Source organism: Tuber melanosporum (genome assembly GCF_000151645.1).
Source record: "Tuber melanosporum whole genome shotgun sequence assembly, scaffold_244, strain Mel28".
NCBI classification, from domain to species: domain Eukaryota; kingdom Fungi; phylum Ascomycota; class Pezizomycetes; order Pezizales; family Tuberaceae; genus Tuber; species Tuber melanosporum.
Genome location: NW_003298913.1, coordinates 1 through 26,597, shown reverse-complemented (window position 1 = coordinate 26,597; position 26,597 = coordinate 1). Strand labels below are relative to the sequence as shown.

At 49.9% G+C, this 26,597-nt stretch overlaps 6 protein-coding genes; 2 read left to right on the top strand and 4 right to left on the bottom strand.

The window, feature by feature from the left end:
- Positions 1 to 717: 717 nt before the first annotated feature.
- Positions 718 to 2,907, top strand: GSTUM_00001053001 (uncharacterized protein). XM_002838354.2 has 3 exons: positions 718 to 1,307; positions 1,387 to 2,122; positions 2,173 to 2,907. The coding sequence occupies exons 1-3, from the start codon at positions 1,133 to 1,135 to the stop codon at positions 2,678 to 2,680; spliced, it is 1,419 nt and encodes a 472-aa protein (XP_002838400.1). The 5' UTR covers positions 718 to 1,132; the 3' UTR covers positions 2,681 to 2,907.
- Positions 2,908 to 12,960: 10,053 nt separating this feature from the next.
- Positions 12,961 to 14,801, bottom strand: GSTUM_00001052001 (uncharacterized protein). XM_002838353.2 has 2 exons: positions 13,549 to 14,801; positions 12,961 to 13,494 (listed from the first exon to the last, which is right to left on the bottom strand). The coding sequence occupies exons 1-2, from the start codon at positions 13,879 to 13,881 to the stop codon at positions 13,384 to 13,386; spliced, it is 444 nt and encodes a 147-aa protein (XP_002838399.1). The 5' UTR covers positions 13,882 to 14,801; the 3' UTR covers positions 12,961 to 13,383.
- Positions 14,802 to 15,686: 885 nt separating this feature from the next.
- GSTUM_00001051001 (uncharacterized protein) lies at positions 15,687 to 18,046 on the bottom strand (the record flags this gene model as incomplete). XM_002838352.2 has 3 exons in its annotated part: positions 16,781 to 18,046; positions 16,040 to 16,730; positions 15,687 to 15,987 (listed from the first exon to the last, which is right to left on the bottom strand). The coding sequence occupies exons 1-3, from the start codon at positions 17,913 to 17,915 to the stop codon at positions 15,687 to 15,689; spliced, it is 2,127 nt and encodes a 708-aa protein (XP_002838398.1). The 5' UTR covers positions 17,916 to 18,046.
- A 369-nt stretch (positions 18,047 to 18,415) lies between these two features.
- Positions 18,416 to 22,366, bottom strand: GSTUM_00001050001 (uncharacterized protein). XM_002838351.2 has 6 exons: positions 22,019 to 22,366; positions 20,666 to 20,738; positions 19,776 to 20,356; positions 19,426 to 19,724; positions 19,137 to 19,373; positions 18,416 to 19,086 (listed from the first exon to the last, which is right to left on the bottom strand). Exons 1-6 carry the CDS (start codon positions 22,055 to 22,057, stop codon positions 18,852 to 18,854), a joined length of 1,464 nt encoding a protein of 487 aa, XP_002838397.1. The 5' UTR covers positions 22,058 to 22,366; the 3' UTR covers positions 18,416 to 18,851.
- Positions 22,367 to 23,150: 784 nt separating this feature from the next.
- Positions 23,151 to 24,192, bottom strand: GSTUM_00001049001 (uncharacterized protein; the record flags this gene model as incomplete). XM_002838350.2 has 2 exons in its annotated part: positions 23,151 to 24,064; positions 24,126 to 24,192. 2 exons carry the CDS (start codon positions 24,190 to 24,192, stop codon positions 23,379 to 23,381), a joined length of 753 nt encoding a protein of 250 aa, XP_002838396.1. The 3' UTR covers positions 23,151 to 23,378.
- Positions 24,193 to 24,341: 149 nt separating this feature from the next.
- GSTUM_00001048001 (uncharacterized protein) lies at positions 24,342 to 26,207 on the top strand. XM_002838349.2 has 2 exons: positions 24,342 to 25,343; positions 25,423 to 26,207. The coding sequence occupies exons 1-2, from the start codon at positions 25,288 to 25,290 to the stop codon at positions 26,189 to 26,191; spliced, it is 825 nt and encodes a 274-aa protein (XP_002838395.1). The 5' UTR covers positions 24,342 to 25,287; the 3' UTR covers positions 26,192 to 26,207.
- Positions 26,208 to 26,597: the final 390 nt, after the last annotated feature.

Genomic DNA, 26,597 nt, shown 5'->3' with positions numbered 1-26,597 from the left:
CATTATTCTAGGGACTAGGATGTAGGAGCCTTAACCGGTAACACAACAATTCTCACCCATTAAAGGCACCACCGTCACTCATCCCGCCCCAATCATCGAATCCGTCCGATTCGAGCATCTCCAAGACACTTCCCTGTCCAGTCCATCTTCACCTGCGTTGCCCATATGGCGAGGGAAGAGCTTGTTGCATACGAGTAGATTACTCGGAGGAGCTCGCTGCAGCTGCATGGGAATTCTCACTCTGGCATACTCGACTACGGACACTGTACCCGTGCATCCGCATCCTCCTCCTCCACCGTAGCCTTTTTTCCACCTCTCTTCTCCTCTCTCTCTCCCTCTTCCCTTCCTCCCCTCCTCATAGGACGTGACACCGTTACAAGCACTTGAATACTACTTGTATTACCATCGCCAGGTTCCATCACCCCCGCCACCACTAACATCCACCGCCATCCGCCACACCACACACACACACGACAACCAAGTCACCGGTGCACCACAATACTTTTTTGGGTACCCCAACTCAACCCCTGACACCTACGGCCCCTCTTCACCTCTCACTCATTCTCACTCACTCACTCACCCATTCACTCGCCTTGTTTGGATCGCTGGCACCTGCTGACGATAACTTATCGGTTCCTTCCGGGAGTTTGCAGTTAAAAAGCACAGGAGCATCTTACCCTACCGGTACCCGCACTGTATATAGAAATTCACCCTGTCGTTTATCCCGGGCAACTGACTTTTCTCTTCCTTCCTTTCTTTCTTTCTTTCTTTTCTTTTTTTCTCCCCTGCGTTCTTTCTTACCTACGGTGCCGTTCCTTTATTTTATCCCCACACCCAGAAAACCGGGTGTACGGTACTGCGCGCCTTTGTATCGTGGTGCTTTGGTTTGGGCAGCGGTGCTTTTTTCCTTACTACTATGGTATCATAGCTACTTAGATTACTGGCTCCCCTTTCAACTGTTTGTTATCTCCACCCTTGTCGTCATTATCGTCGTGTCGCGAACCGTGAAGCACCACACAGTCGACACCGTCGTCATCCTCATCCCCGCAACCCAACCCTTCGAGCGACAAACAAACAGCTCCCCTACAACATCCTTCAGACACTCGCCCCGCTTCCACGCTCGTCCCTAGCAATGGACGGTTCACCTCCGGCGAATGCCACAGCCCCTCGCCGTCAATCACCCTTGCCTTCTATCCGTCTGCCCGTTCCCGGTGCCCCATCGTCCAGTCTCGCCGTCTACAAGGCTCGCTTCAAAGCCGCCTTTGTCGGTGCTGACCCACGGATCTGTGCTGCTTTTTGGCTATTTGGTCTGGCTTCCGGCGAACCATTCCTCGTCCCCTACCCCTCGCCTGTTTGACTCAGCTAACCCCTCCCACCCTCTTTCAGGCCTCATCAACAATGTCCTCTATGTGATCATTTTGTCCGCAGCCCTCGATCTCGTTGGCCCAACCCTGCCAAAGGCTATAGTGCTCCTTGCCGATGTCGTCCCCTCTTTCTTGACAAAGCTTATAGCTCCGTACTTTGTTCACCTCATCCCTTACCGCATGAGGATTCTGATATTAGTGGCCTTATCCTTCACCGGCATGCAGCTAGTGGCCTGGCCCGACTCCCTGCCAGTGCGTTTATTCGGAGTGGTGCTGGCCTCCGTATCCTCGGGTTTGGGTGAGTTGTCGTTCTTGAGTATGACCCACTACTACGGAGCCTTTGCTGTGCCCTTCTGGTCGTCAGGAACCGGGGGAGCGGGGCTTATCGGGGCCGGACTTTATGTGTTCGCTACGAGTTGGATCGGCTTCAGCGTTGGAGGGAGTTTGATGGTGTTTGGGCTTTTGCCAACTATAATGCTTATCGCCTTTTTCGGGATCCTACCTTTGGCTCCTTTACGGGGAGGGAATGGTTATGAACCGCTGAGAGACGGCGATGAGATCATCGATCCAGACCTTGAAGGCGATGGTGCAACCAGTGGATTGTTAGCGTCTTCGGGATGCCCTGCGAGTGGACACACGTTCCCTGCAGTCAACGTCAGCTATTCAGCTGGTGAAAAGACATTCGCCGGTCAAGTTGATGTTGCATGGAGGGGCTTTCGGGCAAACTTTAGAAGGACGCGGCGTTTGTTTCTTCCCTAGTACGTTGATCTCTTTCGTATGAATAACCCAACCTCTAATCCTATCATAGTATGCTTCCCTTACTCCTGGTCTACATTGCCGAATATACCATCAATCTTGGCGTTGCCCCAACGCTTCTATTCCCACTAGCCTCCATGCCCTTCAAGAATTACCGCGATGCATATCCCATGTACAACACAATCTACCAGACCGGAGTCTTCATTTCACGCTCCTCAACCCCCTTCTTCCGCGTCCACGGACTCTACCTACCGGCCCTGCTCCAAGTGGCCAACCTGGTTCTCCTGGTGCTTCATTCCCAGTACAACTTTCTTCCAAGCATTTGGATAGTCTTCATCGTCGTATTCTGGGAAGGACTGCTTGGCGGACTAGTCTATGTGAACACCTTTGCCGAGATAACCGACAATACACCCGAGGACGAGCGCGAGTTCTCGCTAGGTGCCACCACAGTGAGTGATTCAGGTGGTATTTGTGTTGCCGGTTTCATTAGTTTGTGGCTGGAAATGTATCTTTGCCGATGGCAGGTGGACAGAGGAAGGGATTACTGCCGACAGACTTAATCATTTCCTCCCTCTAACCCTCCCTCCCTCCTCCTTTCCCTTTCCCTCCCTTTTCTTATCCCGCTTACCGTATTTGTTTCTGCACTGGGCTGGAGTTTGTCGAAGATGGGGGTTTTCCTTTTGTCATGAAAGGTGTTTGGTGGTTGCCTGCCTGTTCTCTTGTACCGTTATTACAAGCGCATGATATACATATACCACAGTTAGAATATCAGTCCTATTATACCCTATCACAACTTTCACCGTTCTATGCGGTCTCATACCGTCTCATACCGTACCCCCCTCCCTCCCTCGGCATTTGCCGAATAACACGAGAGCAGTCCAACCCCAGCTTGCGTAAATCCCGATATCCTTTGCTGCACCACCCACCGACGGGCAAACCTAGCCCGGCCTAGTCTATGGTATTGTAAGTACGGCACTGCAGCCCAGCCTCCCCGTAACCCGTGCCCTGGAGCTGCAGCTTGGTTATCATGATTACAGGTGCAGCACCGACTTGTTGGATCATACCTCTCACCCAGCGATTGGATTGGATCGGAGCGGATTCGATTCTGTCTGGTCAGTGCGGCGACGACGGAGCATATCGCACCGTCGTATCGCTCGCTTGTGAAGTCCCGTTTGGGACGGGTAAGTGCGGTACTTGTAACCACAATACAGTTGCCGTTATCATATGCAGCACCGATAACGGCGGGGATTGTCGGTGCTGCGTGCGCTGCACGCGCTCGAGCACAGTAAGCAAGCAAGCAAGTAGGGGAGAGGATGGTGAGGTAGGAGAATGGCCGTGCCCGTGGTCATTGTTTGTCACTCGTTTGGGTATTTGTATGATGAGCTGTGGTGGTGGTGGTGGTGCTTGCATGATGATAGGTTGTGTCGACTGCTATGATAGATACATTTCCTTCACGGCAATTCTCTCCATGATTGTTTCGTTAGAATTGGGAGCTTTTGTTTTTTTCCTTTTTCTTTTTTTCCCCTTCTCTCTTTTTGATCGATATATTGGAAATAGATATGAGGCTGGGCGGGGTATCATACACCTGTCCCATCACACGAGGCGGGACATTAGTTAACCTAACAGCCTACGGTTCAAGTCGGACTGACTGACTGACTGACTGGCCCTGGCGGGTAGATGAACAATCTATTGAGTGGGGCGGGAGAGGTTATGTGAATATATCATAATATTATTATTATATATTTTTTCGGGAAGAACCAAGAGGTTGATTTTCCGCACTACGTCTATTGTTTTCTCAATGGGGAGTCTATCAATACTATGGAATTCGGTTTAGAAAAAGAAAAAAAAGAAACCCTCCCCCAGGAGTGCGTCGTTTTGCGGTGCTCCTTCTCGCGACCTGCGGTGGTTGGTCGTTTATTTAGGAGTTGGTCGGTTTGATTGGGGTTACTGAATGACCTTGGGATTACTCGCAGTACAGTATTGCGGTACCGTGGCTGTTCCTCGCTCTCTTCTCGCTCAAGCCTCTTCACCGTTATGGTGGTTCCCGAGATTTCATGTACTATTGGCTAGAGGGATAAAGAGAGAAAAGTGTTTTGGGACACGGGGGGGAGGAAAGATGCGATTTGGTCGTACTGGGTTATTTCCGGGTTATCATCACCCATACCAGGCTAGGCAAGGCTTGAGTTGTGCGGTCCACAAGCTCACTCCTACGCTAGCTCTATATCTAGCCAAATTCCTCGCCCTCCCCCGTGCGTGTAAAAATCTCCCTCCCTACGGGCTGAACGAGCAGCAGATCCAGCGCGGCCAAAAAGCTAGACGGGATCTATGCTATGCTATGGTATGCTATGCTGGGGAGAGAGACGCTGGCTAGGAGGGGTGGGAAATAAATGAACAAACCCCCCAGAAAAAGATGGACCGTATACGAGGTGTATGGTGATGACGCCAAGTTGCATTTAGGGGTATATCTTGAGTCAACGAGCGAGTGACTGCTCGTGCTCAGACGGTTCGAACAGAACAACCAAGGATCGCCCCCGCGGAACCCGGTGCAGCTCCAGTACTACTACGACTACTCTGAGCGAATGCTGAACCGTAGGTGGGAGAGTATTGCGCTTCTCCTGGTGTTGGTGTAGGAGGGTTTCCTTTTCTATGATTTCCACCTGGTTCAGTGTTCCCAGCCGTCTAGTCCGTCCGTCTTTCAGTCCGGACGGGACGGACGGCGGTGCATGGGAGGATGCCCGGGACGGACGGGCATCTTAGCGTCCGTCCGACCACTGCCCGGGACGGACTGCCGGGCCCTGCGGGTGTTTCAAGATGGGGAATAGGCGAGATGCCTACAGGTGACTGCCGGTGACGGTCGGGCCCTGCAGGTGCCTGTCAGAAGATCCCATTTGTACTAAGACTGCGGGGCCCGGGCGTCGACCCCTAGGACCGCCGTCTTTATGGAAGACGGACGCCATGCCCTGCCGTCCTTACCCACCATGCCCGGGACGGTTGGGAACACTGACCTGGTTGCCCAAACGTTGGTAGTGGGCGTAATTGTTTGGAGTCTCTAAACTGCTGTTGAGGGATTCGGTCGGTACTACTTTGGGTGTACTTCCCTCTCACCGGGGACAGCGCTAAGGTCCCGAGACGGGCTGGACTTGGAGATGGTTTTGGCTTTGAGGGAGGCTGTAGCCCCTCCCCCACTACTGCTTGGGAGTATCCGTGAGCGGCTAGTGGCACTCTGGCTCGGCCTCGACGGTGGATAATAGGACAAGGCGTCGCCAACAAAAATTGGGGGGTGAGCCATAACAGCGGTAATTCCGAGAACCAAGAATCCCAGTACCAAGCCTTGGACGGTCGTAGTAGCCGGACACTGCTGGAGTTCCAGGAACGTAGGCTGGAGTCATTGAGAAGATAATATGACATCCGTTCCTTATCATTAAGCGTGGGGTGTGGTGCTCCTGGAGGGATGGGCCCCAATGGAGAAAGGGAAGGATCGAACCTGTCATGTATTGCGCCGTTAGTAAGCACATAGTGAGATACAGAGTTTGTCTTCGGGAGGAATAGCAAACCTGGCTCTCTCAGTAGTGTCTGACACCTAGCGTAGGTTAGAAAAGTAGGTGTGCCTTTCATTAAAGTCTTGTATAGGTGCAAGCCCGCATTGAGCTTGAGGGCGAAGAGGGTATTGGAAATGCACAATTTCCCCCCTCCGTGCGATGTCTAACACCCGCTGGTAACACTGAGAGACGCTCCTTCGTGTCCGCACATGCAGAAGTACACATCTAGGAAGGAAGGTCACAAGAACGGTGTCTCGCGCATCTTATTTCCTCGAACAGGCTGCTAGATACAGCGATCAAGCTAGTCCTCGGACTATTACTCGGGAAGACTGGGAACAGTCTCACAGATTGAACGGCAAGACGATCACAGGAAATCCCGACCGAGGCTCGAGCCCTCACTGCGGCATACAGCATTTCTGCAAAAAGCTGTACGCCGAAAGGGAATATGAGGAATAGAACCGATATATATATATTTCTCCGGAAAACTCAGATACGTTGTTCCCGCGACCGAAGAGACATCGCGCGGCACAGTACGAGTGTCCCAATCAACTGAAGCAAATACCCTCTATCGAGCGCCCACGATATCGGCCATATCAGCCTAGCGCCCAGAGGCTCAAGAATGAAGCGGCCTTATCGGCCGAGTGATAACCTGTGCTGGAAATCCAGAGGAGTTCCTTCTGGGCGAGCGAACATGACTGGGTATCGGTAGGTCATTGTAACTGCTGAAGGGATTGCTGTTGCCGAGGTATGGTCAAGGGTAGGTATAACGTATATTGAAAATTGCACAAAGTCCTCAGGTCGCATGCGGTGGAATACATTTACCACTCTCTCGGAAACGCCCAATCCGACTTTTGTACGTTCTAGCGGGGGCACTTAGCGTACGTTGCGTGTTCGGACTGCCCTCTAGCGCGAGGCTTGCGAACTTGTGTGGGCGAGTGTTGGCCCGGATGGTGTAAATACGTACCGTAGACGAATGCCAGGTAGGTCGAGAGGGGGGCGGTAGCAACAATCAGCATTTTCCATCTGGGTGGGCGGTGACAGCTCAGTAGACAGCTCGGAATAATGAATATGTGTCTCCGCTACCAAGCCTCGATCGCTATCAGTGCCGAATGCTCTTTGGGGGGTTGTGTAGCTAGAAGGATGTTGTGGGCAAGAGCATTATGCCCCTTCGTTGCAGCTCGGTGCGAAGAATGGCAACCGTGGAGATAATCCCATCGTATAATTCGCATCTAGCGCTCGTTGCATCGTTAGTGGAATTGTAGAAAAGTATGGATTTAGTAGGTAACTTACCTGATTGAAATCTAATCTTGATAGCCAGAGGGCTAAGCCGTACGGGTCCTTGAAAAACCTCTCCCCTGTACACCACCCTTAACTAAGAAGGTGTATAGAGCGGTAAGCCTTCCTCCTCTTTCTACTATCATACCCATCCGTACATCAGGGCCACTCCACCAGCAGCGCACTTGGAGCCATATGAAGGAAGTGATAGGGCAAGAGAACAATGACGTGCTCTTCCCCATCCCCGATACAGAGACTCCGCCCACCTAACTTGCTATGATCCATTCGTTCAGCCATTTAAGGGTATTGTACCCACGTCTACTTTCCGCCAGCCCGGGAACTCAGTATTCTCGGGATATTGCGCATCTTCTTTAACCTTTCTTGGGAAGTCATATAGGAGCATAAAGTATTTTAACTTTATAGCTGGATATAACTCGATGCGGGTGTGAAGTGGAGCTTTATGAATTCTGGATCAGAATACATTGGGATAGGATCCTTAGCACCCTTTCTGAAGGTGATCATTACCACTATTCCACCGGAAGTGCTCTGAGAGCCACAGCCTCACACCCGCGGGCAGCCACCAAAGGAAAGAGAGTAGTGAGACGAGAGAATAGCGTCGTGCTCTCCCGATCCCTAATCCCACATCCTTATCCGCTTAGCCTGCTTTTTTTTATCCTTTGCCCGGTCCTAGAGATCCAATGTCTCAGCAGCACACTGGGCCTTCTCTGGCCTTTTCCGCTAGGTCTGTTGGGTGCGCGGGGGGGGGGGGTGGATGGGTTGACTTGATGCATCCCCCAGGCCCCACCGAGCATATATAAGGAGAAGTAGACGAATACTGAGCCTTGCTCGTAGTTCACCCGAGACCCCGCCAACATACCTTTCCCACAACACAACACAACACTACTCAACAGGGTCATGTGAAGCAGTGAATACTGTACAGGAATTATAGACGAGTGGTAACTCAGTGCAAGTGTGAAGGCGGAGCTTGGCAAAGTCTGGACCGGAATGTACCGGGTAGGTTCGCAATTCCTCCTTTCCAAACGCGATCTTTACCAAGGAAGGTGCACGGGGCAGTGCACCTTCCTCCTCTTCCTATTTCCGTTCTTAAAAGTTATCCCACTACCAGCGCACTGGGAGCCGCGCCCTCACAACCACTCAGACAGCAGCCATCCTGGGGAAGAAAGTCGCGGGGTGAGAGAATAACGTCGTACTCTCCCATCCCCGATCACGCGGTAGTATCCGCCCATCTTGCTATTTCCTCTATCCGATCCCAGGAACCCGTGCGCTCGGCACACTGCTCTTTTCCTTGGGATTTGCCGCTAGGGAATGAAGTGTTGGAATTTGCGCGGCCCGAACAAGATTCGTAGGGGTTTTGTGACTTGAATGCTGGTAGTGCGATTGTGTGATTGGGGCTTTGTGGGGTATTTATTTGAACGCTATCACACAAGAGTGTCAAAGTATGTGTCACGCTTTCTGCGCACGGGTTTTGTACTTTTCCGTGCGCATTCGCGGGAGTGGGTAAGGTGGAATTTGATCCAATTTTCCGGGGACGGGGAAAGTAGACGAAAGTTTCGATGACAATCCGTAAGTGCTCTAATTTGTCATAGACATGACCAGTACCACCGGAGTTCAGTAAACAAGATTATTTCACAGCTCCGTTTCTGACCGACCCAGTCTCTTTTCTCTCCCTCAATCGTGGAGGCGTAATTGCGTGTTGGTGGTTGGCTCGGGTGTTTGCCTTCTAACTCGTGGGCCATCTTCTCGTTCGTGTTTCGAGGGTCCACTGTGGTGTAGTGAGGCACCGATGGGTGGGAAGCCGAGTAATGGGGAGGCAAGCGGTCTAGCGGGGTGAATTAAAATGGTGGGAAATAAATTGGCGAGTGATATGGAGTAAAGGGGGAGGACGAACTTTAAGGCAGCTAGGACGTATTCTATAGCCCTGTTATCAAACCTGGGCGATACTCATAAGGTATCTGCATGGCTCATATCGTTTTGTTTTCTCTTTCTTTTAGCTGAAGAGTTAGTCACGACTTAATGTATCTTTATAGGGGTTGCTCACGTAGAGACGGATATTGTAGCATTGGAAAGCCAGCACAACCAGATTTTAGAATCAGATCCCTTGATGTGGATCGAGTGCCAGATGATTGAGTAAATTGAGATCGAAAGTAGTAAGCCTGCGGTAGGTTCATAGTATTCCCTTTATATAAGACAGTGTGTATGCATGTTAATCCCCTAACTGACCTTCGTCGTTGCTCAGTTTTGTAGCGCAATTAGTCGCGTTCCCATCAATTTCATTGATGAAAGGATACCGGGCCCATAGGGTAGTGGTGTCGTAGGGGAGGCATGCTCCCTATACGATACCCCAAGCACGCAAGACTAGAGATGCCTTTATCGTCACCTGCGGTCACTCGCAAAACAGGATCAAAAGAAAAGGGGTCGTAGAAAGAAAAGATAACCAATCCCACCTTCTCCCCAGCAGAACACCAATTGGGCGTGAAGATATCCACCTGGAGAATCCACGTACAGCCACTCCTAACTAGTCACGGATATCCCAAATATAAAGCCACGCTCCCTTAGCGGGAGTCTTTCACAGACACTTTGTTGCAAAAGAGAAAAAAAAAACACAGTATGATAGAAACAAGACTTTTCCCTCGGTGTAGGGTGAGTAACACCAGTTCAGATTTCATCCTTCTAAATGCGCTCTGGAGGCAGACCAGTGCATCGCCGAAAGGTCCTAGGGGAGAGGGTGATTTCACTCTCCGTGGTTTTTTTTTTCTTTGACCTAAGAACGTAGGTTTGGAGATTTCTCTATTGAAGCGGATTCCCCCGAGTAGGATAGTGATATTCTTGCTCTGAACGACCAAGGTGATTCCTTAACCTCACTGACACTTAGGTATCCGGGTATCAAGCAAGCGCCCCGCATTCACACCGCCGGCCTAGAGACGTCTCTGGGGCACTGCGCCGACTTAGGGAAAGCATATATCCTACTAGCACCCCATCACCCCCAAACTCCTTCCACTGCGACTTCCTACCCCGTGCTGCGAGTGAATCCCACGCATCCAGGGGCCCAATAGCGCAAACTTGAGCACCTATGGGTTCGAAACCACCGACGAGAGAACAGAGTGTAAGGACTCAAACGTTTCTGTGGGAGCCATGAAGAGATACGGCAGAGGTATCGTGTGTTTACGGTTCTATATTTCGTCGATCCAAACCATCTCTTTGCTCTTCTCTGAGGAGGGGCCCATAGTGATTGGTCATGAATCGGCCTTTCTTTTTCTCTTTCGCGGTGGTTGGAACGGGGCCGAGTAGGTAGAGCAGGGATTATGAGTGACTGCATTGGGTGTGATTTTGGGGGGTTGCACTTTCTAATCACCCCGACTTCCTCTTGGGGAGGGGAGGAGACACCTTCGGACCCCGGGCTTGAGATATTGAAGATGAGTGAAGTTGTGTGTGACAAGGAGGGAAGGTTTAACTTCCGGTGGATCCAACGCCCGTTAGATAGCGGGTCCTAGTGTGTCGGGTGCTGCTTGGGCTTCTGCTGGGGATATGATACAAGTGCGCGCTCACCAACCACAGTTTAACCCCAGCCCCACTCCTCCCGGCAAGGGGCAGTTCGGGAGATTGCTGATGTGACCTACAAGCACCTGGTGCTTCCCTCCTACCCCCCAAATAATAATAATAATAATAATCAAGTTTCACTTCTCGAAGTCTGCGCGCCGGTGATTCCAAATCGGCAGACCTCTCAGGGGGCCGGTGATCGTTCCTATTACCCCTGGCTCTAGCTCCGCGGTTGCCGGATGAAAACCATGGGCTTTGCCCTGTCAAATGAATGCTGTATGGAGCCTGCTATTTAGCTGGCGACAAATACCGCTGCTGATACTGTAATTCTCCATCCTCGTCAGTATGAGTGGCACATCCCATTTCCAGTTCTCTTCCTATTACTAACTTTAGCCATGCAAATGTGAGCTCAGGAACTCACCTAGTCTAATAGTTTCGGGCTCTTCGCAAATCCACTCGACCATCGCACTTGGTCACCGCGACTAAGGGTTTGTCCGACAGTGATGAGAAGTTCCGGGAAAGATGATTCAGGCGTATCACCATCTGTTCTCAACTGTTTTTTTTTTTTAGACCCTTGTTAGGCTTGTGGATAATGTTGCGAGAGCACGACCGGGGTATTACGGGAGGCATTAGAAGGATATTTAGTGGTGGGGGAAGATGGGTGATTTTTTTTTTGTTTTTGCTTGCTTGCTTGGCTTCGGGGAATTGTGAGCTGCATGAAGCAGAGGCTTGCTAGGCTTATGAGTTGTCGTAAGCACTATGGTAACAGTTTAGATAGGGTTGGGGCGGGGAGGGGAGGCAACATTTGCGTGTGGGGAATTTGCTCCAATGTTCCATCTTCGGCGGACTATTGCGCGGAGGCGCCGTTTGCGGGGCATGGGGCGAGGCCGCACACCGCTTCACCCGCCCAAGATACACTGATATTGCCGTTACAGCCAATTAGCAAACTTTAAGGAGTCTGGGGTCTTTGGTATCGCCAGAACAGCTAAGATCCAGAGCTGTAGTATAAATCCCGAGTATGGCCTTAATGTGATGATCACATCCGCTCACTCGCAGTGCTAGGCTGAGTATTCCATCTGGATTTCCGGGGGTCCTGGCTAGTGTTGCATTTCCTTGCGCTTTCTTTGAATTTCGTGTCCCCTCGCTATCCCTAGAAGTATAGATATGGATGTTCGGGGATCCTCATTATATCAGCGTAGGCCAGTAGTAGGGCGAAGACAGCGCAGTAGCTCTATTCGACAATCACCCTATTAGCGGCTGTATTAGCGGAGCCTATAGAAAGGAGGGGGACTTACCTTCGTCCTGAAGAAAAACACCAAACGCTGTTCAATATGTTGCGGCATGCTCTTGACTTACTTAGCTAACCACAACCATTGCACGAGCCACATGCTAACAAGACAGGTGAGCAGAACAGAGATGAATCCATCCTGCCCACCAGCCTTTTCCCTACCTACTCGGGGGCGCAAGCACTACCCACCCCCCATCTGGATTGGCGGGCCCACACGAGGCATCTAGTGAGGCGAGTGCTCACTTTTGGCTGAGCGAGGTGTTGTTCGTCAGGAACACTCGTCCGGTGTGGGAATGAATCTACCACTTCACCTAATACACCGAGGCGCGGGTTTGGGAAAGGCAAGGTATGACATGAGAAGCCCTGCTAACCGCATTAACACCAGAAACGACATCAATGAGGGGGACGATACTTACAGCACAAAACCCCAGATCCCTATAAAAAACCCGGCGGACGCTGTACAAGTACTGCGGGAGCAAGAGCAGCACTAACTTTCCACGGTGGAGAATGATGGAATGTTAACATGCCGTGTTTAGGGGTAGAGCGGACGGTATAGAAGCGAGTGTGTTACCTCCTGTTTCACATATACTAGGGGTATTATATGGTACGGGCAGGGTTTATGCCGAAAGAGAAGGGCGAAAGGACGAGGCAGGGTGAAGTAAAGGGCATAAGCCGGAGCATTGGAGGATGTACATATATGCACATTTCATACATACAATTTTATCCAGTGAAGAAATAATCCCAGGAAAAATGAAAACGAAGTAGGGATTTGCGAGAAGTATATATGTTGGTCAAGATTTAACAATCACTCCAGCAGGGCAGTATCATCCCCCCCCCCCCCCGCGCAAGATATTGCGATAGGTGAGAGGGGCCATTGATAGCACAATGGACGGAGATTTGAGGGATATGACTTGACAAACTAGCCATATTACGAGGAGATATACAAAACAGAGCAAGCACTTATCCAGCCATGCTCCCCGCCTCCCTCCCCCTTCCGCTCATCCTTCCGTCTTCTACGCTAGCCACCCGACACCCCTATCCCGCATAGCACAATCGCATGCAATAACTAAAAAAACTATGATATCCCATTTCACGCAGCACAATCACCGGTAGACCCTATTTGCTCACTTCCTAAGCCTATGGTACGATATTAATAGTCCCAAGCACACTAGATAAAGAGAGGAGTTAAAAATATATTTAAAACCTATTAATAAAGCTCCTCCCCCCCCTCTCCCTATCTGTTCCCCCACGTTTCCCTTCCGCTCCGCTCCCCTGTCCCGACCTGCCCTACCCTGCCATAATCCCGCCCACCACCGGCCAGCAAACATCTGAAACAGCAACACACCCACCCACCCACCAGGTTTTGAGATAGAGAGGGGGAGAGGAGCAAACAAGCGAACCAATGAACGGCAATACGTACTTTTCCGGAAAAGGAAAATAGCAACGTCAACTCCAGAGTGAAATAAGAAATACAAACAGAACACACCACCACCCGTTCATAAAGTATGAAGAGGAAGAAAAAAGGAAAATAACAAAGAAAAGCGGAAATGTACAGAAGCTGTTAAGTTTTGAGTCTCATGAACGTCGTGAATGAGGAAGTAATTTAAGAATCATCATCTTCAAGTTCGTCCTCATGGACAATTCTAAGGGTTTCTTCAATGAGGAGAAGATCGTGCTCGATCATTTCTGCCCAGTTCTGAATGTCACCGATTTCCTACAAAAGTTAGCAAATTGTTCTGGGAGCTTGTGGGAAGGAATAAAAACAAACCTTCAACTTGGTTCTAGCTCCATCTGCCATGCCGCTCCATTGACGTGTAGTCTTCCCGAGGGCAGCGGTGCGGTTCCTCAGGGTCTTGCTTTGACTCTCAAGAGCATTGGCGTTGGAGTGAATGTTGGTTATGCGTTCACGGAGCTCCATATCAACGGATGCCCCGAGGGTGTGGAGCTCTTGTGTGAGGGTTTGCCGGGCCTCATCTATTCCACCTCGATCGTTAGCATAATGAAAGGATTTGACAGTGAATTGGCAGAGAGACAACGCACCAGCGCGCTTGAACCGGTCCTTTCTGATGAGTGCATCTTCCTTGATAAGCCTTGAAGCCATTGCAGACTATTACGTGGATTGATGGTATAGGATAGAATAGAGTATGGATCGATAGATGGACAGAAAGCTTGCGTTGGCAGAGAACGTGCGATTGATGATGAGGAAAAAACGAAGGTAAAGGGCGAAACCCCCAGCTTAGATAAAGGACCGTATTCCCCCCTCTCCTCCTCCTCCTCCGTTTCCTCCTTCCTTCCCCCCTTCTAGCCCTCAATTCCCTTCCCCACCACTCTCCTGGAAGCTAGGTCTCGTTATCGCCTTAACTCTCGTCTCGGACCAAACAGAGCATGCCAACACAGCAATTGCCCGTTCATCCACACCCTCGAATTGATCGTGGGGGAAAGCAAGGCCAAATCCACCCGGCAAGGCTCCAATGCAACGACGCCTAGTGGAACGAGCAAGAAAATGAGGCGGAAGGTGTGGTAGTGGTGACGATAACTAGAAGTATGCGTTGGCAATGGAGCAAACCAAACTAGCTGACGATGGAGGCTATCTGCAACGAGGGTGGTGCCACGGCGATATCAGGTATTACGGCGGTGGGGGTGCGTGCCTGCAAAGAACGAATGCGTCAACGGGATCAACCTCAAATTCTTTGATTGAAGCCCTCTCCACCAAGGCAGGTAGGCACGACTCCGGATAATGCAAACCCACGTCACCCAAGATGTGGGGAAAGGGCCTAACATCAGATGGCGGGGGGGGAGGGATGCAAGGGCATGGGTAGAAAGGGTGGGGGAGGGTGTAGCATAATGACATAAATTGACATCTTTAGGCGGTAGAACGAGCGAAGGAAGGGGGAAGTGGGGAAAGGAGGAGGGGAGGACAGACAAATGCAGAAAATCCCAGTTGCAGATAAGTTTGCGTGGTCGCCTCTGATTCGAGCCAGCTGTGCAACGAAGAAATTGGTGTGAAGGCGGCAGTTTGGGAGGAAGCGAGTACAGTACTGTACCGTAGTCAAACCTAGGAGCCGTTGAACTGTGGCGGTATCATACAGAGGGGAGATGAGCTATGTGGCGGTGCTAGCATCAGAATTCTGCATGGAGATGAGCCTCATCTCGTCGGTTTCAGATGAGCCTCATCGCAAGATTCGTTAAATATACTGTAGAGTTGGGGAAACCGGGAGCCAATGAGATGTAACAGATCTGGTGATTGGGTCGGAGAGGTACTAGTTTCTGGGGATCATTTTTCTTTCGGGAGCTGAAAGAGGTTGTTGCTACGGAAAATCGTTTTTCCGGCCCGAGATAAGACTGGGAAGTTGGCTTGATCCTCGGGTGTCTGTGGGTGGGCGGAGGGGACGTCGTATCCCAGATTCTAGAGTAGATACTCTATCGAGTCTTCCAAGATAGCAACCAGAGATAAAGAAGGATGACCGCAGGGTCATATATAGACTCCCGGTAAATTTTCACACCGGTAGATAAAGGGTTCGGAGTTACACTCAATTTGCCCTCCCTATATAACATTCCCACCCCCTCTCCACCTGAGACTCCAACTTTGCTAATTCTTGTGCACCACACCCTACCCACCCACTTACTGTCCCCGGTACGATAGCAACATATACCAGTCGAAACGTTCAACCTTTACCCCACTGCCAGCTCACTCGAGCTTGATGCAAGCCCCCAACTTAGTCCCACCCCCTCTAGAGTAGGTAGATATAGTACCTCTATGCGCCGTGACTGATGCATGCGAAAAAGGACGAATAGGAAACCCCGAAATAGTAGCCTCGATAACTTCTAGTTCAATAGACGTAGCTAAAACCCAAACCCCGAAATACAACCCAACCGAATCCGATCGCTCCCAATGTACAGTCAACCCTAATCCCTCTCCGCAACAACAGCCTCCAACTCTGTGACCCTCTTCTCAACATCTGGCACAGCTCTAAGCTGGATTTCAATCTCTTCCTTCTCGTCTTCAAGCTTTAACCTCTTCTCCGCATCCAGCTTGGTAAACACGTACCCACCTTGGCCATCGAACTGTAGAATATTGGTGTGATATTTCCACAGACTTCTGCGGTGACTGACGGTAATGAGAGTGATTCCTAGGCTCTTTGCGGTCTCGTACATGATGCGCTCCGTGTCCAAGTCTTGAGATGAGGTGCATTCGTCTAGGATGGCACTGTGAAGGGTTAGCCTTGCATGGCGCGAGACTAGAGTAAGAGGGGAGCAACTATTTGGGCGCATGATAGAACAGTCTGGCCATGGCAACGCGCTGCTGGATACCGCCGCTCCAGACGTCACGCCATTCCTTCTCAGCTTCCCAACCACCCTCTTTCTCAACTAAGTTTTCAATCTCAACGACCCGTAGAATCTCGTACAAAGCCTCGTCTGTCACACCTCGGCGAACCTGCTCAAGTTTGCTATCAGGGTAGATAATCTGCTGTCGTAGTGTCCCACGGCTAAGGTATGGTCTCTGCGGAATGTAAAAGATCTCCTCGCTGGGTGGCTTGCGAACGGTTCCGCCATAGACAGGCCATAGGCCTCCCATGATTCTGAAAAGCGAGGACTTACCACAGCCGTTGGGGCCAACAATGAGGAGGTGCTCGTCAGACTTTACCGTGAACGATAGCTTCTTGAGTAAGACATCACCATTGGGAGAGACGATAGGAACATCGGTAAACTCGATATCCGGACCGGTAGTAACTTTTCCGCGTCCGCGGAGCACAGCTGCATTCTCCTCGGTACCTGCGGAGGAAACAAGTTTCTTTTCAAAATGGCCGTTCTGAATATCCTCTATGACATTCAGAAGAGTAGATACTCGTGAGGTATAACCGGCCAGTTCAGTAATCTCCTTGTAAGAGAACATAACTCTTCCAAAGGCATCCGAAGAAGATAATAGCAAGCGACGATTAGTGACGAAGCCTATGGGAATCAGCAAAACTCAATCACGCCAAGCCCCAGGGCCTTCATACTTTCGGTGCGGTCGCCCAACGAATTTCCTCTGGCACCAGGCACCTTGAAGAACACCGGCACAGAGCAAAGCATAAGTCCCAAAGCCCCCCAGAAGTATTTGATGACAAAGTCTTCCATCATCCCATGATATAACCGCCTTCGCAAGATGTAATTCACATGCTTGATCAATGTGAAGTACCCTTTATCTAGCGTGGTCTTCTCGGCATCATGCCCACCGTACAGCGCTATCTCCTCAGAATTATCTATTAATCTCGAATGACTGAACCTATACTCTCCTTCTAACCTCGCTTCATCCGCAACATATCTTCCAAACGGCGGGGTGAGCACCCTCATAACGTTCGCAGAAACCTGGACCAGTAAAGCCATAGCAAACAGCCCCTCCCCACCAACGTTCCTTGACAACTGGTAATTATAAATCATCATATCGAGCACCGGCTTCGCGAGGTTGGAGTACAACTCCGCCAGCGAGTTCGAAAATTTCGATACATCAACCGTGATGAGTTGATCCGCATTCTTAATGCGATCGTCCAAATTTCCCAAAGTGTAGAAAGTCATCTGCGACAAGTACTTTGAATGAATGTACTGCGTCAACCTAGTCCGGTACTGCAACGCCAGTTTGCATTGATGATAAGACAGCATCGAATTCGTAAACGTCGCGGGAACCGCTACCACCATCCACCAGACAATCCCTAACAAAAAGTCCTTCCCTTTACCCCGTACCAGAGCGCTAACCAACTTCCCGTCCAACTCGGCGACATACAAACTTATCAATGTTCTCACGATGAGGAAGAAAGTATGACTGACGAGCAGCCGAAGCTCCTTGCTCCGTACACCTGGGATAACAATCTTCAACAGCTTGAATAGGTTTTGGAAGAACTCGCGATTGAGTTCTGCCTTCTTTCGCTTTGCGCTGGGAGTCTCCGGAGCGGGTCGGGGGCGGTCCCCTTGCCGAGCGGCGGCTGCCTTCTGTTCGTTGATGGCATTGCGGACACGATTGACGAGCGCGATGAATAGTGTTAGGTAGACCCCCCGGGATATTTTTTTCCGGTGTTTTACGTAGAGGGAGGAGAGGTGTGAGAGGAGATAGGTGAGCGATCGATCGGATGGCAGCGGGAGTTTTGACTGGGCCGCCATGGGGGATTGCCGAGGTGTGAAAGCTATGGCTGTAGGAAATGAGGAGAATATCACGAGGAGAGAGGAATCGAATCGGACCTGCGCCCGTATATTATGCGGTTGGTGCAGAAGGGAGAAGAGGAACGTTATTCTTGTCACCGGTAGATCGAAGGCGTGAATCCGGGGTAATATGGTGTTGAACCAGCACCAGCATGTGATTGAAGGCTGAGAGCCAAGATGTCCGCCTACCGAGGGTTATTAGAGACCACTTGGCGGTGCATCAGATTCGGTCATAGCATACTCGTACAAGTACTATTGTAGTACTAGTCTAACGGCTTGGAAGCTTTACCATCGAGCAAAGACCGCAAGTATCCCAGATTTTTGTCATTGGGGTTTCTCATGTACTTATAATGCCACACTCGAGCAGAATACCGATAGTCTATGGTGTACGGTAGCATGATGATTAAGCATAGTGACATCTCACATTCTCTCTCTTTACAAGTACCCGCACTGTGAAAAAGCGCAGTACGACACCATTATAACTTCTGATTTCAACCTAAACGCGATTCCCGCTCGCGCAAACACGATAACTTTACATGATCAAATGGTATGCACTAAGGATATGAAAAGGACCCCTCCCGCTGCGAGATGACAGTAGACCAAACACAGATGGTAGTAGAAAAAGGCGCCTCCACCCAGACCCCCAAAGAAAGATACCTCCCAACTATCTAAGCATCCGATAGAACCGCGGTCATAAACCGTCAACTTCATCCCACTAGTGTGGTTTTTTTCTTCTTTTTCCGCTTATATTCCCGAAGAATTTTTACCCAACCAAATGTGAATGAAGAGAGCATCGAAAGAGAATAGAGAGAAAAGAGGGTAAAGGAAAGAAAAGAATCAATGAGTAAAAGTACATTAGATCCCTTGGGGCCTTTTATTAGTTCACAGCTATGGAGGCTACTCCACGACAAGTGTGCCGCCATTGGATCCAAGACTCCCGACAACGGAGACGGCGCCCACTTTTTGAGGGACAGCTTCAACATCACCATTGATGGTAATAACCCCATTTGCCTGGGCTCCGGAAATAGGGAGCTTAGCCCTCTCGGCATCGAAAATGGCAGCTTCGCCACCCATATTGGCGGAAGTATACTTAGCTCTGAAGGTGGATACGGCGGGGATATTTGCCTTGAATCTAGAGAAACGTCAGCAATAATAAATGATACATTGGAATTTAGTAGCAACCTCTCTTCCTGGGTGCCATAGGCGCGGGGGGTAAGCTTGATGACTGTGTGGAGGGGAATTTCCATCCACGGGGATTGGTCTTGAGGCACATTCATGAAATACGCATAAATGCAACGAAGGATTGCTTGGTGAGTAACGACCATAATATCGGAACCTCTCTCCATTTCCATAATAATAGGCTCCAATCTGATGACTACATCACGATAAGACTCTCCTCCCTGGTAGCGATAATTGTATCTGTAACCCATCTGTCAATAAAGGTCGTAAACTAGTGCCGAGAAGTCCTTACTTGTCATCATCACGAGCACGGAAATCTTCGGGATATTTTTTCTCAATCTCCTTGTAGGTTAACCCGTCACAAACCCCAGCATCCAATTCGTCCAAAGCCTTCCACTGCTTCTTCGGATAGGTCAAGTGCTTGGCTGTTTGGATAGTCCTCTTCATAGTCGATGTCCAGAGGGTGATATCCTTGTCCCCAACAGAGTCCTTCACCAACCCGGGTAGCGCTTCTGCATAAGCCAATCCGCGTGGTGAGAGACTAGCATCGCCGCCAAGTTTTCCGAGAACATTGAACTCAGATTCACCATGCTGTAACAGAAATTAGCGACAGATTCAAACACAAGAAAGGCCCCCACATACGCGAGATAACCAAATCGAGCGTGGTGTTATGTGCAAGTTCATTGCAAAGTAGATGATGCGTGTCTGTAAATAGTTCGACACCTGGTTTATGATGACTTGAGAGCTAACATTTATCAACTTGACGTAGGTAAGATGAGGTTCATCGATAGTCTCGTAAACCTTCTCGTAATTGCGAATCCTATCTCTGAAATCCCGGGCTGCGACTTCAGGGTCTTGCCCAACGTAGTCCGGAGAGGTAGTCTTAACCTCCAGGATGTTGTTCATGATTAAATCTTCATCATCGCATTTACTCTCCACGAACATGACATCGTAGCCCTTAGACTTGCAACGTTCCTCGATCCAAGCCCTTCGGCTACGAGTCGAGTTGGTAGCATCAAGAATACCGACATGCCCTCCCTCATGTTCGAACCAACGCAACATGTCATTAACAGCAGCCTCTGCGGCAGCGCGACGAAGGCGTTCCCCCTCCAGGTTCCCAGTGTCAAAGAAATCGGCGGTCGGGTGTGGGGTATCGGCACGACGGTAGGAACCAACATTGAATGACTTGGCATTAACCGAGAGCCACTTCAGGTAACGGACAACTATAGACAATCCGGTTAGCAAGCGGTAACAATCTCAGAAAAACCAACACTTTAATTTAGCCATCGGTGTAGTAAATATGAGACAGTGCCAGGCACCGCAGAGGCAGAAGAACAGGAGGCATCCTCGGCAAAACGGAAAAAACATGTAGAGGGGCTCAAAAATTTGATGTGAAGCTGGGGGTAACAAATCTCGCAAGAATTCATCCCAAGACACCCGCACCAGCCGAGAAGCTAGCAAATGTGTGCTGAAGCTTAAATTGAAGCCCGCAGAAAACAGAAAAAAGGGATTAGGGGATTTTTTTTACTCACTTTTTTGAGCAATTAAGCTCTTACCCCTGGCTGGTAGTCCTACCATAACCACACAAATGTGAGAGTCCTCTATCTGCTCAAACCCGAAATTAGAAGCCATTCCACCAGCAATAACATCGTCCCCAGGATGATCCCCTTCTGCATGTTTGTCATGTAGAAGGTGAATAAAAACCATGGGTTCAGTTCCGAGAGTAAAGGGCGCCATTTCAAAAAAATAAATTGCACAACGAAGACTTTTCTGAAAAAGACCAACGAAAAGATCAAGAGGGGGCAATAAAGCAGATATAAAAGTAGGTGGGAAAAAGAAGAAGGCCAAAAGCTGCCCTCAACAGACAGCTGCAGAGGTCGCGGGGCAGGCACTTGAAATGACTGGCGATTGCGGATGTCTGGGGGATGGGAAGGAAAGAGAGAGGGAGAGAGAGAGACGAAGTGAACAAGAAAAGCTTCGTGGACGTTTGGGAGCCAAAGGTTGGGCCGCCCGCTTGCGGTGTCACTGGGCGGACGGGCGGACGACGGGGTGAGGTGACTGAATTTTGGGGGGAGACACAAATTTCTTGTGTGTGGTAGAGAATGTAATGTAATTTCTCCGTGGGACGACGAGCGCAGGGCGACGGGGTTCGGAAGGGGTTCAGGGAAAATGACCCCCTGAGATTCCGTAAAGCTAACTCAATGGTCTGTGAACCTTGCAATAAGCTTGCAGAGCTAGTGGGGATCGTGATCGAGGGGCGTAACGCTGCCAAGTGTGAGATGTCCTTAAGCCCGTGTATTACTATCGTGAGTGCTCCAGGCTTCGCGGTTTCGAGGTCGTATGCAAGCGCCGCCCCAGGAACAAGGAAGGGCGAATAGAAAGTTCGATTGGAACTCAGCCCACCGGCGTATGATAATTGCGTGTGACTGTCAAGCTCATATCTCTGAAGTCCAAGCAGAGAGGTATGGACGACGAATGACGGACTTCCCAATTGACTACCGGTATCTGCAGTAGGATTTTGAATTGGAAAATTGTTCGATATTTCCTCCTTCCTCCAAGTTTTTCTGGCCCGTAATTACCGCTCCCCCCGGCGTGCTGGCAGTGATGAAAATTTCCTTTCCGCTCGCGTGGTTCCCTTTCCTATCCAGCCCTGGTACTGCCTGTGCATGTTGAGGGAGGTAGTTTGCCGAATTCGCCGAATCTCGGGAAGCTTGGACCCCTCCAAATTTCCTACAACCCTGACCATACAAAAGCTGCGGGGATGTGATAGAAAAGACATACAACGGATGAATGGTATGGGAACCCGTCACATGAGGGGAACCACACGACATGCAGGGACGTAGAAAAAGCGCAGATGATAGTAAGGAAAAAAAGGGAGAACTTACATTGGACATACTATACACGGACCGAGGAAAGGTATGCATGATGACAACGAGGGCAGCGGCAAGTTGCGGTGTTTCTGCTATCTGTGGATTGAGGTGTTGACTAGGAATGAGGTTAATTCAAGTATTTCGGCTCCGGGCGGATGAATGAGAGGGACTAAAGGTGATTTGGGTGAAAGAGAGAAGGGAAAGGGCTAGCGGAAGTGGAATGGAACAGAGTAATAATGGCAGCAACACAAAACACAAAAAGGGAGGACGTGGGTTGCGGGGACGAGGGTTTGGACGGTCGTTTTGGAGAATGGGCTGGGCGGATGAAATGAATGGATAGAGGTTCGTTTGTTTGAAGGGGAGGGCAGGGAGGATAGGTAGGTATACTGGGGTGGTGGAAGAATTTATCTAGGTGTGGAAGGGAAAGGTACTCGAGTAAATGCAATGGGCTGTCCCTTCACAAGCAATTCCGTAAGTTGGTGAGATGATAAGATTATGATACCTGCGGTAGAGTATAGCAGATGCGAGATAGCGAAGTCCATAGCTACGATCACTGGTAATTGTTTTCCCTCCTGGTTCGTTAGAAGACAATCAAGTTGGTTGAGCCTCCTTCCTAGAGTACGATTAAGGGCAAGGTCCCCCACCATATCCGATCAAATTCATGCCTCTTTTTTACAAGGCTTTACCCAAGTATGTAGACTATGATGTGATTAAAAAAAACTCGCGGTGAATTGCTGCCCTTCCCTCCCCCCCGCTGCGAGTTCCGCCTTGATTCAACTCTTGAACGTGGTGAAACCCCACCAAAAATTACACTCTTGACCACCCCCCACGTGATCCATCATCCCATCAAGGGCAATCAGGAGAATGAAATCTCGCATTCCCTCCGGTTCCTGCAGACAAAAGCCGCAAACACGATGGATTCATTTGTCGAACTTCTTTTTTCCTTTGCCTCTTTTCCCTCTCCCACCAAGTCTTACTGGGGTCGTCGTACAGACATACCGGTGTCCAGCACACGCACTTGGATGGAAGCACCCCATAACATACTTGTATCATACTCACCTCGAGTACTGTACCTGTACTTGTACCCCCACTCCGATCTGCATCTACATTTGGTTTGATATGCCTCAAAGAATATTATGGTGATATGTTCCCTGACCCATAAAATGAAAATGTTCGCTCGCCTCAACAGAAACTTGGGAAAAAACGACCAGTCCATCTCTCCAACCCATGATTAACTGTTCCCATGGAATATGTACAAGTCCGAGATAGACAATTCGTATTAAGAAACAAAAAACTTCTCTCTCGTTAATTAAGTCAATCACCCAGTTCTTCGACGAGCTCCAAGCTTTCTCCTAGCAATCCGTATCATTTCCTTTCATCTTTCCATCAGTCGTAACAAGGCGGAAACGATGATTCCACCGATAGCAAAGGCGTACATGACATCCGCCTTGTATTTGTGACCCCCAGCAGTCTTCTGCTCAGGGGCGATGATAATTTGCCCAGGGGCCGCCTGGGGAACAGGCTCGGGAGCTGTGGTAGGGATCGAGTTGACGGTGGCTGGGGATGTGGTTGAGGATGCGGAGGAGTTAGAAGACGTGGAAGTCGACATACTCGCGGCAGAGGGAGGTGCAGTAGTGGTTGCTGCAGCACCACAACCGGGTATTTCTCCATTAATTTGTTCCTCCAACCAACCCTGAACCCCTAGTTCCCGAAAGACATTCTGAACAGCACTGCGATGTCTTGCCTCAAACCATTCCATTGCAGCGTCTTTGGAACTATCCCCCGAAACGCACAGCCAGGTGCGCCAGTTTCCAGTGGAATGGGTGCTTCCGTTGCAGCGAGGTCCAATCTCAAAGTTTTGTTCGTAGTACGGGATTCGGACTAGGGCTGTCGCAGTAGCGAAGGTTACTGAATTGGTCGTCTTCCAATTTACCGAGAAGGAGTTGGCCTCGTTGGTTCGGTCGACGTTTGCCGACATCAGTTCCTCAACGAAGTGGGCACTATCGAAGGCGAATGTACGTCTTGAAGGGTTGTTCGAGGTCACCTGAGGAACCCCCTGCCCTGATATATAATAGCCAGTCGGCCGGTTACTAACGTTATAAAAATGGAATATAAAACTTACATTTTGCGTTGAAGAAATCGCTAGTAGCACCAAACACCTTATCAGGTGTAGCCCCGATAACGAACATAGTGGTTCTGGTCACCAGCTCAGAACCGGGGGGGCAACTAGGACCAGCCTGAGCCAATAAAGGAAAGACGCTAAGGGCAAAAGTAAAGAGAAAAGAAGTCATTGCACCTTCAAAATGTTACAGCTGCCAACAGGAATTGAGAGAAAAGGGGAAAAGAAAAGAGTAGAGAAATAGTATCTACCTGAGCGGCCCAGGAAATGTGCGACGGGGCACAGGAAAGGGTCCAGCAATCACAGCGAGTGAAGATGACAAGTGCGTCCACAGGCACTATATATGTTTATCCATTATAAAAGGGGAGGAGCGGATGACCATTTACCGGTCGTTAACATGTACCCATAAATATGGTGCTAAGCCAACAATGCACTGGGGCAAGAAAGGACAAGGCCCAGTACAGAGCCCATGAAGTGACAGTAAAGCTCGTACCGGTATTGTAAATAGCCAGAATATGAGTTGTCTTTGCTTTCGTTTGAAGGCCGGAGGGCACCTGTTTACCGGTACCACGTTAAAGCCCGTCCCGTGCCGGGCTCACCGGCGCATAACTTTCCGGTATCAGAGGTGTGATGCCAAACGTCAGGTCCAGAAGAGCGTACTCGTATAACAGTGTCTAGCGCCACTAAGACGCCGGTTTCTTCATTTTGGACACTTTCAGAGCCGAAAAAGGCTCAAAGAGGAAGAATCCTTTTTGTAATGTTCTCGAAGAGGTTCACCCTTTGAACTAACGGGCTAAGAAGGACATGATTGTGGAGTCGCTGGCATCTTGTTCCCTGAATTCATGGGGACCTAAGCAGCGGAGCAAGTTGTCGTAATACCATACCGAAAGGTCCAAATCATGGGGTTAGAGGTGGCAGGTGGATACAATGTGATATACTATGCAGCGGTGTATTTCAAGTACCGTTATCCACCGTAGCGGGCCCAGTTACTCGTTACTCGTACTGTAGCTGGGTTCGCCTCCAAATTCATTGCTTGATGAAAGCTTATCACTTGGGATCTAATCTGATAATAGGGACCCCAGGCGACTGGCTTTCTTAGCGTTGTCAACACTCTTCCCCTCGTCTCCCTGCCTAAGTCAAGTCGCTCCAAACACCGGTTTCAAACATGAACCTTCTCCTTATTCGTCACGGCGAGACGGTTGATAATGTCGCTCATCGATTGTGGGTTCACTCCACCTCCTCCATTCTCCTCCTTCCACAAAATGGGGATCCCTTTTTTCCTAACATATGATTCATACAGTGCAGGAGTGACCGACTCGGCCCTGACACCCAATGGCCTACTTCAAGCAGCCAGGCTGGGGGATTATCTCACCAGCAAGCGCGGGGAAAACTTCACTCTAACACACATATACTCATCAGACCTCCAACGGGCTGCCAAAACCGCCGGAGCAATTCTGGAAGCTCAGTCCGCTGCCATCACCAACGGTGAAAAATCCCTAGTTGCGCTCAGCGGGGGGGGCGAAGGTAACGGCGATAATGCCTCATTGAAGCCAGCAGGAGGTGTCCTGCAGCTGCCGGATCTTCGGGAAATGAACTTTGGCTCGCAGGAGGGCACCCCATACAGACAGGCTTATCCTCCACTACCTGATTTCGGGAATGATAGGGAGACGACCGAGGCCATGGTCGCCCGGGCTAACCGGTTCTTGAGCCAACATCTTCTTCCTGCGCTCGTGACGGTGCATATGGCACCTGACGCATCGCTCGTGAATGTGGCCGTTGCTGTTGTTTCTCACGGTATATTTCTTCAGGTTTTGCGCAAGCAGCTTATGAAGCATCTACGGTACCTGCCAGATTCGAGAAAGGTTAGGTGGAGCAACACAGGGTATTTTCACCTCAAATTTGACCCCCGGACAAAGTGGACGGATAGCCGTGGATTAGAGCTATGGCCATATTCAATTCAAGGTATCGATGTTACTGCCCACCTGGCTGGCACTAAAAAGACTTCTGCCGATGGGACGCAAAGAAAGATTGATGGGTTTTTCAAACCTGGAGAAGGCTCCGCACTCTAGAAGTGATGTACGAGTGGTATGTTTAAGCTCTCCTTCCTTTCTTTTTTCTCCATTATCTATCGTGGGGTGCAACACGAAATGATGAAAACAATATTATTCACACAGACCTGTTCTGAATATATGCATGTGGATGTTGTTTATTGCCAACTGCTGTCTGATCTCCCGTTGCACCCCGTCCCCACCCACCCCTCCACACTTTATGTTTAGGAAACACTGCTGACGTTAGCCACTCCTTAGATCTCCCGATACCCATCCCCACCGAATCTAGCCATCCACCACCAAGATGGCTTAAATCCGACGTACTGACATGACACCCTTCCTGCTCGTACAAGACTTATTTTCTTAAAAGCTTATCACCCAATAAAAGTATGGGGGTACCAATCTCAACACCCCAGACCCTGTTCCT

What these genes read in the sequence shown, in the direction of transcription:
- GSTUM_00001053001 (XM_002838354.2), top strand. Translation starts at nt 1,133, where the DNA reads ATGGACGGTTCACCTCCGGCGAATGCCACAGCCCCTCGCCGTCAATCA. An exon ending in TGCTGCTTTTTGGCTATTTG is followed by an intron (nt 1,308 to 1,386) that starts GTCTGGCTTCCG and finishes ACCCTCTTTCAG; the next exon opens with GCCTCATCAACAATGTCCTC. An exon ending in CGGCGTTTGTTTCTTCCCTA is followed by an intron (nt 2,123 to 2,172) that starts GTACGTTGATCT and finishes ATCCTATCATAG; the next exon opens with TATGCTTCCCTTACTCCTGG.
- GSTUM_00001052001 (XM_002838353.2), bottom strand. Translation starts at nt 13,881, where the DNA reads ATGGCTTCAAGGCTTATCAAGGAAGATGCACTCATCAGAAAGGACCGG. An exon ending in GAGCTAGAACCAAGTTGAAG is followed by an intron (nt 13,495 to 13,548) that starts GTTTGTTTTTAT and finishes TAACTTTTGTAG; the next exon opens with GAAATCGGTGACATTCAGAA.
- GSTUM_00001050001 (XM_002838351.2), bottom strand. Translation starts at nt 22,057, where the DNA reads ATGCATACCTTTCCTCGGTCCGTGTATAGTATGTCCAAT. An exon ending in GAGCTTAATTGCTCAAAAAA is followed by an intron (nt 20,357 to 20,665) that starts GTGAGTAAAAAA and finishes GATTGTCTATAG; the next exon opens with TTGTCCGTTACCTGAAGTGG. An exon ending in GCTCGATTTGGTTATCTCGC is followed by an intron (nt 19,725 to 19,775) that starts GTATGTGGGGGC and finishes TTTCTGTTACAG; the next exon opens with CATGGTGAATCTGAGTTCAA.
- GSTUM_00001048001 (XM_002838349.2), top strand. Translation starts at nt 25,288, where the DNA reads ATGAACCTTCTCCTTATTCGTCACGGCGAGACGGTTGATAATGTCGCT. An exon ending in GATAATGTCGCTCATCGATT is followed by an intron (nt 25,344 to 25,422) that starts GTGGGTTCACTC and finishes TGATTCATACAG; the next exon opens with TGCAGGAGTGACCGACTCGG.